This window comes from Staurois parvus, unplaced genomic scaffold, assembly GCF_062004578.1.
Source record: "Staurois parvus isolate SC_StPar_1 unplaced genomic scaffold, SC_StPar_1.0 ptg000950l, whole genome shotgun sequence".
NCBI lineage: Eukaryota > Metazoa > Chordata > Amphibia > Anura > Ranidae > Staurois > Staurois parvus.
The window spans coordinates 946,266-964,871 of record NW_028318746.1 but is presented as its reverse complement, the minus strand read 5'-3'; the positions used below and the strand labels follow the sequence as shown (position 1 = coordinate 964,871).

The 18,606-nt window shown below is 40.9% G+C and overlaps 1 protein-coding gene across 1 annotated transcript in view; it reads right to left on the bottom strand.

Moving 5' to 3' along the window:
- Window positions 1-148: 148 nt before the first annotated feature.
- DHX16 (DEAH-box helicase 16) overlaps window positions 149-18,606 on the bottom strand; it is an 81,700-nt gene continuing 63,242 nt past the window's right edge. Inside the window, exons 17-22 of the mRNA XM_089656947.1 lie at window positions 16,744-16,811; window positions 14,341-14,503; window positions 13,033-13,194; window positions 12,313-12,486; window positions 11,346-11,511; window positions 149-262 (exon numbers count right to left, since the gene is read on the bottom strand). Of these exons, the coding sequence (XP_089513073.1) occupies window positions 11,383-11,511; window positions 12,313-12,486; window positions 13,033-13,194; window positions 14,341-14,503; window positions 16,744-16,811 (696 nt within the window). The 3' untranslated portion in view covers window positions 149-262; window positions 11,346-11,382. The remainder of the gene's footprint in view (window positions 263-11,345; window positions 11,512-12,312; window positions 12,487-13,032; window positions 13,195-14,340; window positions 14,504-16,743; window positions 16,812-18,606) is intronic.

Below are 18,606 nucleotides of genomic sequence, written 5' to 3'. Positions count from 1 at the left end.
GGCAGTCCCACCAGATGTGGAAGAACATGCCAGCATTGGTCTGAAGTCACTGGGTAGATCTGGGATTTTTTTTTTTTTTTTTTTAATTCTATGACCATTATGGGTATCTCCAATAATGCCTCAAACAAAGAAAGACATGAAACATTGGTACACTGAAAAAGATAAAACCTTTTATACAAAAGCTGTACAAATAAGATAGAAACAACAAAGAGAGAGGCTGCAGCATGTACAGGATCTGTGTGATATTCTCCATCTCTTCTTCCTAGAAAAAAGAAAACAATATGAGGGTTCATACCTCTATATATATATATATACACACGCAGTATATATAATTCCTAAAGGGAAGTCTGTTATGACAGAAAAAAAAGATTTGGAAGTGTACCTTTAGTCAAAAAACATCTTGATCACTTCATGCTGGCACCGTTTGCCAATATAGCTATGTAAATAATACGAAGAAGTGCCTTTTACGGTTTAAAATCCAGTAATACAGTGTCTCACCCTGCTCTGCACATGCTCATTTACTCTCTAGTTTTCAGCACAGTGCCAAAAATGTAAAATGTGCATTTATTTATTTTATTTTCCATTGGAACATGAAAAGCATTGCACCCACGATCAGTGGCTTGGGGGTGTAAGGACAGGCTTGTTCTCTGTTCATACTGAGGTACAGGCTTTCAAATGGAGTGCTGGAGGAAGTGGCAATTGCCAAGTAAGGTGAATATCTAACTTGTGTGCCACTGAAATCTAGAAATCTGTGTCACAGTGGCAGATCTTTGTGAATGAATGATGCAGCTGTACAGGCAGAGTCATCTGCTTTGGGGAAAGAACAACCCCTGCATGCTATCATGGAGAGGGGGCACTCTAGGGGTGGGAGGTCTGCTTGGCACCATGGTGTAAATAATGGAGTTTGCCTTTAAAGGCATCATCATAATCTCAGCTTCACTACCTTGCTGGTCACTGCATGGAATACATATGCATGACAGAGCTCTGACATTTAATCTTGGCTGCAGGCCATTTATTTATCCTTGGTTTCTTTTAAAGCAACTGTCGACACCTAACTGAAGATAAAAGAAAAAATAAATTGTATGGGAAAATGCAGCTTTAATTAAAAGTTCACTCATTGCTGATGTGCTAGGGGAGGGAGAGCGGGCACACTGCATGTGCAGTTGAGTGATAGAGCACTTGTTCCTCTATGCAGCATGTCCCAAAATGGTAGTTTTCTGGCTAGTTTTTGGGAAGGCTGCACTTGGCCTACAGATATTATGTAAACTAATCTCAATTTGTCCATTTACATCCGTCTACATTCAATCTGCTGGGCAGATCAGATGGCAGTCTGTTTATATCCGATCACCCATAGAGGAGAGCTAGCTGTGTTTGACACACAGACCTGTCATCAGCCTGCTCAGTGGGAATCAGCAGACATATCCCCCATTGAGCAAGTGAATCGCAGGTAGAGTCTGCCCCATGTGAAAGGGGCCTTACACTATGCTGACATCATGCTCCACAGATCATTGTTCTTATTAACCTCCACCCACTCACAGCATCCCTGATCACCACCACACCAGCCAAATTTCACTGCCACATCAGTCCCGGTGTCACCTGACCAGTATCAGTCAGCAGCAGTGTTCCTGATTACTGCCACACTAGTCCCCATTGTCACTAGACCAGTGCAGCCAACAAAAATGTTCCTCATCACTGTTGCACAGTGCAGTGTTTCCTCTGTCTGCCGCCTGTTATGGCTCTGTCCTGTTTATTGACCACAGTTCTGCCTGTTGCCTAGACCGAATCTTTGCCTGTTTACTGGCCATGACTCTGCCTGCAACCTGAACTGACCCATCTGCATGTCCAACTGACTATGTTCCTGTAAGACACCAGTACCAGCTATCCCCTGGGACTGCTATAGGTGATGCTACACGAAGTTATATCCCTTGATCACTCATAGAGGTGACCATTACAGTACATTGGTTTTTATACAATTGGTTGATTTGTGTGACACACGATACCACATCCGGTATATAATCAACCCAGACAGTGAAAGTTTCACACGTGGTATCACCATACTCCTGTTAAACGGACAACTTTGTTTAAAAAAAATTTAACTTTCTTTCTACATTTTTCAAAAACTTGTGTCAAAAAATGAAGTCTTCAAAAGACTCACCAAATAGGTGTATTCACTAAAGCTTGAGAGGGCAAAATCAGGCTTACTTCTGCATAGAAACCAATCAGCTTCCAGGTTTTATTGCCAAAGCTTAATTGAACAAGTTGAGCTTAGATGCGGATTGATTTCTGTGCAAAATTGAGCCTGATTTTGCACTCTCCATCTTTAGTAAATAAACCCCCATGCCTCCTAAAAAATACCTTGGGGTGTTTGCTTTGCAACATGTGGTTATTTTGTGGGTGATTCCACTGTCCTGGTGCTCCAGGGCCTCCAAAAATGTGATAGACATTCAGGATATTAGGAGGTGTAATTTATCTCCCTAGAACACCTGAAGGTGCTCTTTGGCTTTTGAGCCCCTCTAAGTGGCTAGGCTGTGAAAAAGCCTCACATATGTATCACCATACTCAGGAGACATAGCAGAATGTGTTTTGGGGTGTAATAAGTATGCCTATGCTGTGTGGGATAAATAACTTAAAATGACAACTTTGAGACAAAAAAAAAAAAAATTGTATTTAATTTCTAATTTTTTTGTCGCAAATTTTTGTAAAATTAAGAACTTTTAAAAGCTTGCCATGCCTCTTACTAAATACCATGGGGTATCTACTTTCCAAAATGGGTCATTTGGAGGGGGGGTGTACTGTCCTCATTAAACAAGATAGGCAGTCAGCACATCAGGACTGATCAATTTTCAAATATACCTGTAAAATCCTTTTCTTGGGAGTACATTACGGGACACAGAACAGGCTATTCATGACTATGTGGGTTATATGCCGCCTATACAGTGCCTTGAAAAAGTATTCATACCCCTTGACATTTTCCACATTTTGTCATGTTACAGCTAAAATCGTAAATGTATTTTATTGGGATATTATGTGATAGACCAACACCAAGTTGTGAAATGAAAGGAAAATGATAAATGGTTTTCAAAATTTTTTACAAATATGTGAAACGCGTGTCATGCATTTGTATTCAGCCCCCTTTACTCTGATATCCCTAAATAAAATCTAGTGGAACCAATTGCCTTCAGAAGTCACCTAATTCGTAACTAGAATCCACCAGTGTGTAATTTAATTTCAGTATATATACAGCTGGTCTGCGAAGCCCTCAGAGGTTTGCTAGAGAACATTAGTGAACAAACAGGTCAGGGATAAAGTTGAGGCGAAGTTTAAAGCAGGGTTAGGTTATAAAAAAAAAAAGTATCCCAAGCTTTGAACATCTTATGGTGCACTATTCAATCCATCATCTGAAAATTGCAATGTAACTGCAAACCTATCAAGACATGGCCATCAACCTAAACTGACAGGCCAGGCAAGGACAGCATTCATCAGAGAAGCAGCCAAGAGGCCCATGGTAACTCTGGAGGAGCTGCAAAGAGCCACAGCTCAGGTGGGAGAATCTGTCCACAGGACAGCGATTAGTCATACACTCAACAAATCTGGCCTTTATGGAAGAGTGGCAAGAAGAAAGCCATTGTTGAAAGAAAGCCATAAGAAGTCCCGTTTGCAGTTTATGAGAAGTCATGTGGGGGACACAGCAAACGTGGAAGAAGGTGCTCTGGTCAGATGAGACTAAAATGTAACTTTTTGGCCTAAAAGCAAAACGCTATGTGTGGTGGAAAACGAACACTGCACATCACCCTGAACACACCATCCCCACTGTGAAACATGGTGGTGGCGCATCATGTTTCGGGATGCTTTTCTTCAGTAGGGACAGGGAAGCTGGTCAGAGTTGATGGGAAGAAGGATGGAGCCACAGGGGTATGGAAATGTTTGAAAAAACTACCTGTCCAGGGACTAAATCAGTGCCCCAATTTGCTTGTCCCTCATGACAATCTACTTGTCCAGATAAAAAAAAAATAAATTTGACCCAAGACCATATTTAAATCATTGGTGCTTTTAGGAATGTCTGGGGCTTTTAAAAGCAAAAGGGGCTTTACGGCAACTTAAACATGTAATAATTTTAACATTGCGCTGTTTATCTCCTCCTCACCTCCCTGCCTGTTTCCAGCATTGCACCCGGGGACTAGCAGGTACTGCCGATAACCGGCAATTGTCAGAGACTGATCGGCACCGTGCCCAGCAGGGCCACCCACCAGTGCCGTCAGTCAGTGCCACCTATCAGTGCTGCCTCATCAACGCACATCAGTGAAGGAGAAAAATTACCTGTTTGCAAAATTTTATAATAGAAACAAATAAGTTTTTTTTTCAACATTTTTGTTTTTTCATGTTTATAGTGCAAACAATAAAACACCCAGCGGCAAGTACATACCACCAAACGAAATCTCTATTTGTGTGAAAAAAAAAGTATAAAAATGTCATATGAGTACAGTGTTGCATGACCGCGCAATTGTCATTCAAAGTGTGACAGCGCTGAAAGCTGAAAAATGGCCTGGGCAGGAAGGTGGTATAAGTGCCCGATAGGCTAATGGTTAAATACCACCAAACTAAAGCTCTATTTCTCTAAAAAGAAATGATCAAAATTTCATTTGGGTACAGTGTTTCATTCAAAGTGCGATATATATATATATATATATATATATATAAATACTGTAGCCACTAGTGCACACAACCCATGTCTCAGTGGGGCAAATAATAGGAATAAAGGTGAATAAAAAAATGCTGCCCTACATCAAAAAAATTGCTCAATACCTATGAATCAAAAAACATTTGAAAATAAGAAATTAAATATGAAAAACAAGAATCACCCAAACCAAAACAAAGAATAATGATTTTGAATCAACCAAAAAGTCAAACTCAAGTCCAATCAAAATAGTGTTCTTCTGTAAATCCTCCTGTGAATAACAATATTTATTATTTTATTTCAGGTACTTCTATAGCACCGTCAATTTACGCCGCACTTTACATATATCATACATTCACATCAGTCCCTAACCCTCAAAAGGGCATACAATCTAAGGTAAATATGTGCAGCTGTCACCAATTCCAGTGAGAAAACATCCTCCACCATATGTCTGCTCAACTCACATTGTACAATGTTACCGTCTAACTGCACTTTTGGTCCCAACTGGACTCAGAAGATCAGCTTGTTAGATGATGTCTCCAAAGTATGCTACCTCCTTATAAATGTCTTGGTGTCATCTGTATTCCTCATTAAAAAAAACTCAACAGTGCTTTATCCTTTTAAACTTTTATTGAGCAATAAAACACAGGAAATGCCCTCACGTTCTGCAGGTGCATATCTGCACCACCTATGATGAACATTCAGCAATATATCGATTAATCACAAGATGGCAGTATCCTCTGAACAGGAGAGTCGTGTATGGGCTCAGGAAACCGTCACCATACAGAATGTATTGCATGGCAAAGCACGGGCCCTTCACTGTAAATGCAATTGCCTGCTAAAATGCTGTTCCTGGAGCGGTTTCATAAATACTACAACCGCTGTCCCGATGAATGGAAACATTGTGACGTCATCCGTACGCTCCTCCTACCACTCCATCCCCCACAGCCACTTCCTCCTGTACCACTATCCCTTCCCTTCTAGATTGTAAGCTCGAAAGAGCAGGGCCCTCGACCCCCTCGTGTTTTGTTACTGTATTGTCTCATGTTCTGTCCTCCACTATAATGTACAGCGCTGAGCAAACCTTTTAGCGCTATATAAATCCTGTATAATAATAATAATACATTCTGTATGGTGACGGTTTCCTGAGCCCATACATGACTCTCCTGTTCAGAGGATACTGCCATCTTGTGCTTAATCGATATATTGCTGGATGTTCATCATAGGTGGTGCAGATATGCACCTCCAGAACGTGAGTGCATTTCCTATGTTTTATTTCTCAATAAAAGTTTAAAAGGATAAAGCACTGTTGAGTTCTTGTTAATGAGGAAAACGGATGACACCAAGACGTTTATAAGGAGGTAGCATACTTTGGAGACCTCATCTAACAAGCTGATCTTCCGAGTCCAATTGGGACCAAAAGTGCAGTTAGACCATAACATTGTACAATGTGAGGTCACACTGCGTGAGGTGAGCAGATATATGGTGGAGAATGTTTTCTCAATGGAATTGGTGACAGCTGCACATATTTTCATTATCCATAAGAGGGTTTACAGAAGAACACTATTTTGATTGGACTTGAGTTTATAATGACTTTTTGGTTGATTCAAAATTATTATTCTTTGTTTTGGGCGATTCTTGTTTTTCATATTTAATTTCTTATTTTCAAATTTGTTTTGATTTATAGGTATTGTGCAATTTTTTTGTGTAGCGCAGCATTTTTTCTTCACCTTTATTCTTCCATGTACCTCATAAGATGGAGATGTATCAATGTTATGAGGTACATGGGAGGCCTAAAAGATGTGGATCTGAACTAGTTCGGTTGTGCTCAAAAGGTTGCTTACCCTGGCAGAAGTTGTGAAATTTTGGCATGGATAATGAAATTATGACTGACCATGCCAAAAAAATGTCTTTTGTTTAAGGATGAGGATCACATGAAGCCATTTAATATCACATAGTTGTTTGGCTCCTTTTTAAATCATAATGATAACTGAAATCACCCAAATGGCTCTGATCAAAAGTTTACGATGTTTGGCCTTGGTACAGACACACAAGGTGACACAAGCAGGTTAAAACGGCAATTAAAAGGTTAATTTCCACCATCTGTGGATTTTTAAACTGCAATTAATGTCTGAATAAATGGTCAAGGAGTTTGTTACCTCTCACGTGGATGCACTGAGCCTGCTAGATACTGAGCCATGGGGAGAAGAAAAGCCCTGCTTAACAAAGTAATGGAACTTTATAAAGATGGAAAAGGATGAAAAAAGATATCCAAAGTCTTGAATATGCCAGTCAGTACTGTTCAATTACTTACTAAGAAAGATTGTCGCCACAACTACCAAAAGAATTGTTCGGGATACAAAGAAAAACCCACAGGTAACCTCAGGAGAAATACAGGCTGCTCTGGAAAAAGATGGTGTGGTTGTTTCAAGGAGCACAATGTGACGATACTTGAACAAAAATGAGCAGCATGGTTGAGTTGCCAGAAAGAAGCCTTTACTGCGTCGATGCCACAAAAAAGCCCACTTACAATATGCCCGACAAAACCTTGACACACCTAACAGCACTGGCACATTGTAATCTGGAGTGGAGAGACCAAAATAGAGCTTTATGCTCACAACCATAAGCACTATGTTTGGAGAGAGGTCAACAAGGCCTAGTGAAAAGAATACCATCCCCACTGTGAAGCATGATGGTGGCTCACTAATGTTTTGGAGATGTGTAAGCTCTAAAGGCATGGGGAATCTTGTGAAAATTGATGGCAAGATGAATGCAGCATGTTATCAGAAACTACTGGCAGACAGTTTGCATTATTCTGCACAAAAGCTGCGCATGGGATGCTCTTGGACTTTCCAACATGACAATGACACAAGGCCAAGCTGAACCTCCAGTGGTTACAGCAGAAAAAGGTTAAGATTCTGGAGTGGTCATCAGTCTCCTGACATTAATATCAACAAGCCGTTCTGTGGAGATCTCAAAACATGCAGTTAATGCAAGATGACCAAAGACTTTGCATGACCTGGAGGCATTTTGCCAAGACGAATAGGCAGCTATACCACCTGCAAGAATTTGGGGCCTCATAGCCAACTATTACAAGAGCCTGCATGCTGTCATTAAAATGCTAAAGAGGGCAATACTCAGTAGTAAGAACTAAGAGTATGCAAATTTTTGAACAGGGGTCATTTATTTGTTTACTTGTTGCCATGTTTTGTTTTATGATTGTGCCATTCTGGTATGAGATACAGTTGAATGAGTCCCATAAGAAATAAAAGAAATGTGTTTTCTTTAAAAAGTGTACATACTTGCATATGTATATTACCAATTCTCCAAGGGAAACTTTTGAGCACAACTGTAGGTTGTTTTATCTGGTGAGATTCCATTGCATGAGGTGGACACATGCTGGTAGATAGGAAGATTGAGCATTACACTGGTGATTTTGAGATTGCAGTTGTACATTTTATGAGAGAACAATGAGTGTTTTTAAAGTTTTTTAATATAATACTACATTATAGGGAAGATTTACTAACACTGGACTGAATCTGGTGCAGCTCTGCACGGAAACTAATCAGCTTTAAACTTCAGTTTGTTTAATTAAGCTTTAGCAATAAAACCTGGATCTGAGAACGTAATGTCTGAAGCATCTTCTGTGGAAGAAACATTCTGACCTGAACCCTGTCCAGGACTAGACTTGGATACTCAAACTGTGAACGATTTCCATTGAGGATTTCTGAAGGTTCACGATCCACCTGAACTGCTGCAACTTTGGAACAGCCAAGACCCCATTGTCCACAAAAAGCCTGCTCTGGCTGTTCTATACACACCCCATAATGGGGTTCCATGAGAGTGTAGCAGAGCTAGTAGTCGGGTTAACACAGGCTAAAAACCACTAAAAACCTTCCACAGGAATGACACCTTGATGCAGAAGACCTGGGGGGGGGGGGGAAATATACCAATCTGTGGGATGAAACAGTAAGGATTGAAGTGCAAAAAAGATGGGTCAAGGAGCAAAATGCTAGCTTTTAGCCCTGGGATACTATCTCCTGTACCCAAGTATCAGGAATCAAAATTTACCAAGCATAACCTATGCTCTGGAAAGTGGGGACTCACTTGCATGCCAAGGATGTGGGTTTGATACTGAGTGCCAGACCGAGCAGGCGGAAACCCTGGCTTGGAGGAACTTGACAAGGAAGCGGAGTAGCAAAAAAAGAATGTTTCTTAACAGTCTACTCATTAGGCTTCTTCTGCTCAGAAAGATGACCGCTCTTACTATCACTAGTGCCCTAGATAGTGTCTAAAAATGATCTGAAGAGACACTGTTCCTCAAAGACCAAGAGCAAATTATTCACAGTCCGAGGAAGTCACGAGTAGCCTGTGACGTAACGCGTAGGTACGCTATTACGCAGCTTCCGGTGCACGGTGACGCACTTCCGGCCTCAGCCGCCATCTTGGTATACCCAGGAAGTTCCTTTACATGCAGTACACCCACACATTGGTGAGGAAGGAGGACTGCGGGAACATGCGAGTGGGTTTTTCTTTTCTTTTACTGACAATAAAAAGAGTCTTGGTGAAAATAATACTACACTTAGAGGATTCTTTTTTGGCTCTCTGGGTTGGTGAGCAATTATTCTTCAGAAGCTTCTGGTCTGGGGCAATGGGAGTCCTTTAAGAGATCCACATCAGGAGGAGAGGTACTTGTCTTCAGGAATAGGGATCCAGGGTGATCCTGAAAGCTGTTTGGCCCCTGGGGGTCACTTGGAGGAGGTGAGGAGGCAATTTAGCCTTAGTAGGTGAAGAGTGTGGAAACGCTCACGGAGTACAAGCACTATTTGCTCATTGCATGAATTTTATATCACCTATTGATTACTTCATGGACATTTCGTTTGATTACTTGAGTGGTATTTGAAGTGTGGTGACTATTGCACTGTTTAATTATCCTCCTTTGAAGGGGGCTGTTATCATTGTTTTACGGTGTGGGCACTACTGTTAAGAGATTATTTTAAGTGGCACTATATATTCAAGATACATTTTATTTATTGATTTCATATATTTAATATCATTTGTATTATATAATATTGACTTATTTGTATGTGAGCACAGTTTTTTGAATTGCACTTAGTATTGGTTTAAGCGCTGCACTATTTATGATTATTTTACACACTGTTTGGGTACCAGTTGAAGTGCTGGCAGCTTTCAGTAGGTAGACTTCCTTTCAGCGCAGGAGGACTTCTGTTTCTAGTCCTCCTGTATAATTTGTTATAGGTATGGGGTTTCTGGACACATCTGAAAATAAGGAATTCTTTAAGTTTATCAATGTAAGCGCAAAAGTATGGGCAAAGATGCCCAGGAAAACGGTGTATAAATAGAGCACTCCCGGGTCTGACGTTTCATCCTGAGAAGCCGTGATGACAAAACGAGTCTGCAGTAATCAGTGAAAAATTCTATATACTGACACTGGACAAATGGCACTGGCTGGGTGATGAGGTGATCAAAGGGTTAATAGGGGCGATGTAAGAGTTAAATGTGCTAATCTAACGTGTGCATCTAAAATATAGTGCTTTTACTCAGTGTTGTGTTCGTTCCTCTCTCCCGGGACGCCATGGGGGCAGTGTGGGGGTGAATGCATGTGTACGCACACCAGAAAATAGAAAGCGACGCAAGATTACATCGCTTTGCCCACAGACACTGCTCGCCCACAGAATTTCTCTCAATTTTTTTTTAAAAGTTTTTACATTTTTATTAAACATTGTTTTTCTTTTTTTTCTATCCTTTTTTTTTTTTAAATACTTTCATCAGAGTAGTGCATTGTTACCATAGTGACATTGTATTATTCTGGGGGGTGATCTGGGACTTTTTTTTTACACTTTGCATTGCATGAGCAATGAATATCATTGCTCTGCAATTCAAAGCTTGCTTTGTACTGTCATGAATGTGTTAAGTTCATGACAATTCAATATAATAGTGATCTGTGATTGGCTCCAGCTGGTCACATGGTACAGGGTGCTGTGATTGAACCTGTGGGGTTTATTTACTAAACCTGGTTGACTCAGAATCTTGTCCACTTCTGCATAAAAACCAATCAGCTTCCAGGTTTTATTGCTGAAGCTTAACTGAACATGCTGAGGTTGGAAGCTGATTGGCTACCGTGCACAGGTGCCCAAGATTCTGAGTCAACCAGTTTTAGTAAATCTCCTATTGTGTGTCACGTGAGAGATGCGGACCAATCACTGCTCTCCAGGAACAGAATCAAAGCTTTTATGAATCAGATTGATTCATAAAAGCTTTGTTGTCACTGCATAGCGATCACATGATCACCGTGTCCCGATTACTGGGATTTTCATTTCACTGGTCCTGTAGCTGCCGCCCATCCGCAGTACATTGCGGGCGGGTGGCCCGAAAGTGGTTAATAATGTATGAGTTTATTCTGCTATAAAGAGTACAACTATTTAGTGCAAAAAAGGAAAATGAATTATATGGCTGCAATGCGCTATTCAATGGCACTACAGTTGTCTTATGCTTGTAAATAAGATTCAATGTGGAAAAGGTTGATGAACCCTGGTCTACATGTTAACTGACACAAATAAATATCATTGAGAAAACTGATCAGCAGAACTGCTGTATATGGCACTTTAGTTAAGTAGTGATTGTTTTCAGGCGACATAGCAGCACAAACCTGAGTTCAGTATTTAACATCCCATCGCCTTAACGCTTCAGCCCAGCTCATCTTTGCTTTTCCCAACCTGTTTTGGCATCTTCTTGCTGGCTGCATCCTCCAGCTCTTTGGACTTGTAGTAATGAGGAGCTACTTCCAGCAGCCATGGACTTTCAATCTCTATAATCTGTTGGAATAAACATAATGAACCTGTCATTAAGTGTATGAGGACAGAATAGATCTTGCTGATGGACAAGCATATGTCACCTTCTGTTTCCACCCTGTTTACTAGATAGTGAATTCACATCTTCTGTCCAATGAGCGCACCAAAGCTGAAACAGGAATCTGTATCTTTCTAGGTGTGCAGTGTAGCAAATGTGTATAAATCTCACAAGGGCTGAACAAAATTTCAAATGCTTTGGCAGGAAAACCCGTCCATATTTATATATTTCAAATATGTATCCTATTTGCTTGGACTTTCACTTTCAATTATATTTTAAATCTGGACAGTAAAAGCACCTAAATTTGCTTTTACTTTAGCTTTCTCTAACACCCCACACAACAGGACTCAAACTTAGCAGCACTGGGAGCTAACTAGGCCCTACTGTATTGCAGTAGTTAATCTAATGTCAGGGGCTTGCTAGCAGAAGAGAGCAGAAAGACAGCTCTATCAATGTGCTAAAGCTCCTTCATTATTCAGTCAGCTGGAGGGAGAGGTGGTAGCCAAGCTGAATTGTCAAATAGCAAGGGAGAAAATTGGGGTCTTAGAGCTGGGTATGTAATGTGGCATAGATACCTAGATGGGTACCTGAATGTGAACAGAAATACAAATCCTTTAGCAGGTAAAACTCCACCCCACTTGAAATAAGCCACAAAATGCAAATCAAAGTGGTTCTAAAGGCTGGGTGTTTACCTTAATGCATTCCCTGCACTAAGGTAAAAAACACCCCACTGTTTCCCTCAACGCAAGTACAATCTCAATGCTGACCTGTCTCATGTACTCCTTGGTGGTAAAGACAAGTTCGTGGTATATAACCCAGCGTGGCTGCTCCTCATGCAGACTGCTGTTTGGATGAATGAATACGGATTGTTGCTGCTTCACTGTCTTGTACCCACTGCGGGTGAGCCTGGCTGTGTGGTAGAAATAGCCAGCTGTGATAGCCTGACAAAAAACAGAAGATAACACAAGTTGAGGAACAAAAGCATTTCTGCCATTGCAGAGCATTATATGCTATAACAGATAAGAAGAAAATCTTATGTAGAGCAGCACAATCCCACTGATGCTGGACGCTGGTTTAGTCAACACAGGGGTGCTTACAGAAACAGCAATAAATGCCTTGTGCAAAACCAGTACTGGTAGAAGAAAGTCAATAGCAATCCATGCATGCATTTATGAATTTCCTTGTCATGTCACATAGGTCAAAACAGCCAATTGTTCAGGGCCTTGCAGGGTCCCCATCAGCAGGACAACCGTGAAAATAACATACAATTAAAATGGCAAGTCGCAACCCACAGTAACCATGGTCCTCCACCCCTAATGACATCATAATGGCATCATAATCCCACCAAAAAAACAGTGCTGTAATGCAAAAGTTATAGTGGTACAATAAACAGTAACAATTCTTCAATCAAAAATAAAGTTTACATATACATGTTCTATTTGTTTGGTCTGATCAATGCAGGTAGGATAATATCTAGCTGTCATTACCTTCCGGATAGGTACATTGTCCCCTTCACATGATGTCAGCTCAATTTCTATCCTTCCCATGAGTCCCTCCAGCTGCTCTCTGACATCTCGGGCTCGTCGGAGGGAGCGAGCCTGGATGAAGTTTTCATAGCACCACTGCAGCGAGTGTGCAGTCTCCACCCACTGAACAAAAGACAAATGAGGATGGCAAACAGACAGAGGAAATTAGGAGATAGACTGAGACAACACCAATTCATAACTCTGGCCACAGCAGCCTCTATGGTCACTAAGCAGCTCATAGACAAAACCCAAGAAGCTGACCAGGCAGTAACTACGTCCTTTAAACACCTCTTCTGATCTTTGAAACACTATTGAGCTAGATTGCATTGGTCTACTTATAACTAAAGCAAGCTGTACTGTCAGTAATAGAAGTTAGCATCATGGTATCTTGCCTGGTAGCGAGCTATTAGGATCCATTACTCATCAAGTTGATCTTTAGCGTCCATTATGGGACTAAAAGTGCGGTTAGACCGAGCATAGTATATGTGAGGTCGCACTGCTGGAGCTGAGCAGACATCTGGTGGAGGAATTGTGCACATTTCTGTGGTTGGAGTACCAGGTGATCACAGGAGGAAGGATATTCTATTCAGAAGCAATTTCTTTGGGACTTTTATTTTATTATCACTTATATTGTTCACCATTTAATTATATCTCATTATTTTTGTTATTGAAGTTTCACAATTTGTAGTGCTGCACGTTATTTTCATTTATTTAATGAAACCCAAGCAACAAGCCTTATCAAGAGCAATGGGCAGCCACCATGATTCTCTTATGACTGTTTTTTTAAGTTTCTATACAGCACGTTACAGGCCAGGCTAATATCTCTAGATCCACGGATCTGGGGCTGATGGGGGCAGAGGTGGCTTACAAGAGAATATTTCTAGTGAATCACAGGGCTTTGGAGGCCACCATAACACTGCTAAATGGCAAAAATAAATACTTCACGACCAGGTTCGAAGAAGCAGAGTTTGTGATCTTTTATAAAGCCTGTTACCTCCGAAAATACTAAGGTAAAGCTGATAAAAATACTGAAAACACCAAGCTAAAGCGAAGCTCTTGCTTCTGTGAGGAGGGCTGAATAGTCCACAAGGGGAAAGCATGAACATCTACTTTTGCTTAGTGTCCGTCCTCAAAGGGTCACTGCTTCTACCACAGAGGTCTGCTGTGTCCTCCAACGAATGTCATAAGAAAACCAACATCTGACTAGTTGCTATGAGCCATACGTCTACCTCCCTAACTTTAATCAAACGTACATTTTGGCACACCTACCTGGGTATACACATTGAGCAGCACCAAGTGGTCTCCACCTGGAACAGTGAAGTTGGCACGAGCTGTATCTGCATGGACTACCTTATCTTTTGGTCTATAGAAAATTGCGTTGTTCACAGACAACATAGCAGCAATGGTGAGAATCTGCTCTGAACAGCCATACCTTGATAATGAAGAAAAAAAAATATATGTAATCAATCGTAGTCCAGAAGCAAAATGGTAGCAAGAGGACATAGCTAACACAAAAATGGGGAGTGCAACTAAGATAAACAACTACATATGCATCCTGGTTGTGATAAAATGTTGTTTATAAAGTGCATGTCAGATAAAAATATGTTAACACCACTCCACAATTGCCTGCAATTACTTCTGCTATTCTGCAAACCACTTTGCGTATGCTTGAGATACACCCAGATCGATGTGTATCTCATATCTATATCCAATAGGTGATCTGGCTTTTCTGGGTGGAGGGCACTCGTGCCGCCGCAGTTGTGCTGTGATTAGTTACAGCACAAGCCAATTAACTGATCGGCAAAGCGGATGACAGGAGAGAGCTCTGTGAATGTAAACAACACAGAGCTCTCTCCTGTTAGCGGGGATGTGCCAGTTTTTTTTTTTTTTAACGTATGTACTCTCCAGCACCTCAGGAAATGCACAGCCAAAGAAAAGCCAAGGGGACCAGGACAGCGACAACCAAAGGAGATGCTTCAGGGGTGCAGCCCTCCTCAGACAGGGAGATCAGCCACTAGATAAAAAATAAACAGGTGGCGCGCACACCTAGTGCATTATCCAAGGTTTATTCAAAGGTATAAAGGACAAAAAAAAACATATTCACAGATGAAGCATGTATCTAAAAAGCATTTGCATTATGAATATGGCCACAACGGCAAGCAAGGTGTTCCAAATGCGGTCAAATGGCTGAAGCGTTTCGGGGACAAGTCCCTTTCCTTAGAGCTGCTGACCAGCCTCTAGGACTGGTCCAGATGTGTAGTGGATATGGTGGACTGATGGTAGGGGCCTTGCTCCTGATGCCTGAATGCGGTGCATACTAGCACAATATGACAAACTGGCCAGGGCCCAATTTTTTTTTAGTGCTGCGATTTACTACTGCTTTCACACTTTGATTGCCCCTAGATTTTAACCCCTTCCCAGCCAGTGTCATTAGTACAGTGTCAGTGTATAATATTAGCACTGATCACTGTATTATTGTCACTGGAGATGTCAGTGGCAGTTAGTTCCCACAAAGTCATTTAGTGTCACTTGCTATAAGTTGCTGATCACTAGTATAAAATGAATAAAAATTACAGTGTATATTTACACAATAGTTTGTAGACATTCTAACTTTCATGAAAACCAACTAATATACCCTTATAGGGATTTTTTTAACCAAAAATATGTAGAAGAATACATTTTGGCTTAAATTTATGAAGAAATTAGATTTTTTTAAATTTTTATTATTGGATATGTTTTATCACAGAAAGTAAAAAATACTGGGGTTTTTTTTCAAAATTTTCAGTCTTTTTTCGTTTATATAATAAATCATAAAAAACCCAGTGGTGATCAAATACCACCAAAAGAAAACTCTATTTGTGTAAAAAAAAATGATATAAATTTCATCTGGGTACATCATTGCATGACCACGTAATTGTAACTTAAAGTAGCGCATTGCCATATAGCAAAAAATGGCTTGGCCATGAAGGGGGTAAAACCTTCCAGAGCTGAAGTGGTAAGCCCTCAAAACTGCATTCATTCATTTCCATGTCAGACTGCACTGTACAGAATTTTTTTGCTCTGAAAATGCAGATCATTACCTTTCAACGATTTTTATATGCAGATTGCCTACCAAGTCTCTATATCTCCTGCTCTAGGTGCCTGCTTGTGAATAATAGGATACAAATACATACAGGCATACACAGATTACAGTGGAAGTTGGCTATACTGGCACATAATTTTGTAGTCCACTGTAGAAACATGTGGTTGACAACGCTGCTCCTTCATGGAGACTCTAGTAAGGCAGTGCTGTCACCCTGTTAACAGAAGTGGTTAAGGTACAAAGTAAAATGTCCTCCTCCATCCCCCACAGCCATCTCCTCCTGTATCACCGTCCCCTCCCTCCTAGATTGTAAGCTCGAAAGAGCAGGGCTCTCAAACCCCTCGTGTAGTGTATTGTTACTGTCTTGTCTCATGTTCTGTCCCCCTTGCTACTGTACAGCGCTGAGCATACCCTTTGGCGCTATATAAATACTGTATTATAATAATAATAATTTCAATAAAACAAAGCCAGCACAGGAGAAAGAATGCCAATACAAGCCAAGGTAGGATGCATCTGTTTTTAGTATTTGGATGTAAAGAAAACCAAGTGTCGCAGAAACTAGCAAGAAGAAAACAGTACAAATGACTCACTTCTCAGAAGCCAGAATCATCTTGGATAACATGGGATCCACTGGGAGCTCAGCCATTCTCCTTCCCAGCTGCAAGGATAAAAAGAAGGCAGAATATGAGCAAAAATTCATGAAATGACAGAGTTCACATTGAAAGAGTGTCAAAATGGAAAAAGAATCTCCACAAAATGATATAGCCCAAGTGCATATGCACAGGCCTTGGTCAACACTGTAGAGAAGTCCCAGAACCCCCTGACCAATCAAGGTTCAGTGCTCACTGTAGAACACATTTGTAAAATGTCAGGGTTTTCTTTCTTTTCCAATCACACCTGACATGAGCAGGATAACTAAACACTGCAAAAATGAACTAAAACCCACTGACTAAGCACCACTAACAGGTCTCTTACATGAGTGTAAGAATGCAAATGAAGCAAATGCCAACAACTCTACGAGACAAGTAATCAGATTTCTGGTAAAAACTGATCGTCTCACCAAAAATAAAAGCACCTATTGCAGGGGTGCTTGACATTTGACTTTTATCCAAATTCTATGAAAAGCAGTAAGACAAGAGAAAACAAATTTGACTTCTGGATGCATTCTACACACCATTTTGTAGTATTGCATTTCAGGTTTTCAGGCTTATCAACCACTGATCAGAGCGATCAGTTTGTTCCGCAGCATCTGCGGAACAATTCTGCTATACGTTCATGGTCACTGAAGTAACCAAGAGCTTATAGCAGAGAAGGAATGCAGGACCATACGGCATACAGACCTGGCCAGCTAGAGGCAGTGTTGTAGGTCAGTATGCCATAGCAGACCTGGCAGGGAAAGGGTTAAGACCTGTGTTTCAACAGCCATGCTATTAAGGCCAGACACTGTGAAGCAGGATAGAATAGAGGATCTTGTGATACAAGAGCTATTATGTTGGGAAAGGGCCAGGGAGTGTAAAATGGCTATATTTATGGGAAGTTCTAGCAGCTTTTGGAATTGGCCTTAACTTTATTAAATGGATACAGATACTGTTTACCTCACCTGAAGAAAGAGGAAGATGAATAATGCACTATCCAGTCTTTTCATACTTCAAACAGGAACCAGACAAGACTGTCCATTGTCCCCAATCCTGTTTTCTCTGGCAGTAAACCATTTAGCGATAGCCAAAAAACAATCCCTTAATATAGAATTTAGAATATGTCTGTGTACCATGTTTTTCTGGGCCAACCTGGTGCAATTAGATACACTCTTTCCTCTCTTGCTCTAATTTGAGGAGCAGGCGAGGCAGAGTTTGCACTGGAGGATACATTAGCCTGAACTGAGACCTGGGGATTATTTGGGCATCCGAGCCTAGGACCAGAGGACCCCTGGTTCTGGTAACAAAGGTAGATTGTTGTGGAATGTAGGCTAGGATGTCCACATACACAATGCCCCATCTTTTGCATATCAAATTGAACACACCTGGATGAATAGAACATTCCCCCTGGTCTAAGTGGTGGAGGCCCAAACAGTCTGCCTGCCAGTTGTCCACTCCTGGTATATGGACTGAAGAATCACTGGACAAGGCATCCACACAAAAATGCAGCGCAGAAGGCAATTGCTATAAATTCTCTATAAACAGATTAATCTTAATCCGGAAATACAGGGTCAAGATGGTTGTTCATTGTTCTAGTTCAGTTAGCTGCAGTTTGGCATATAGAAACTGCAGAAAGAGCTAGTTGCAGAGTTGCCTGCCAAGTTAAAGAGGTTTTAGAAGCATATCAAACTTTCTATCTGCAGAAACTGTGAAAGAAGAAACATCTTCAATAGGTACAGTGAGATGTTTGTTTAGAACACAGACAGCAATCACAGGAATAGCCCATTTCTTTGAAAACTCTTTTTCCACCAGCAATTT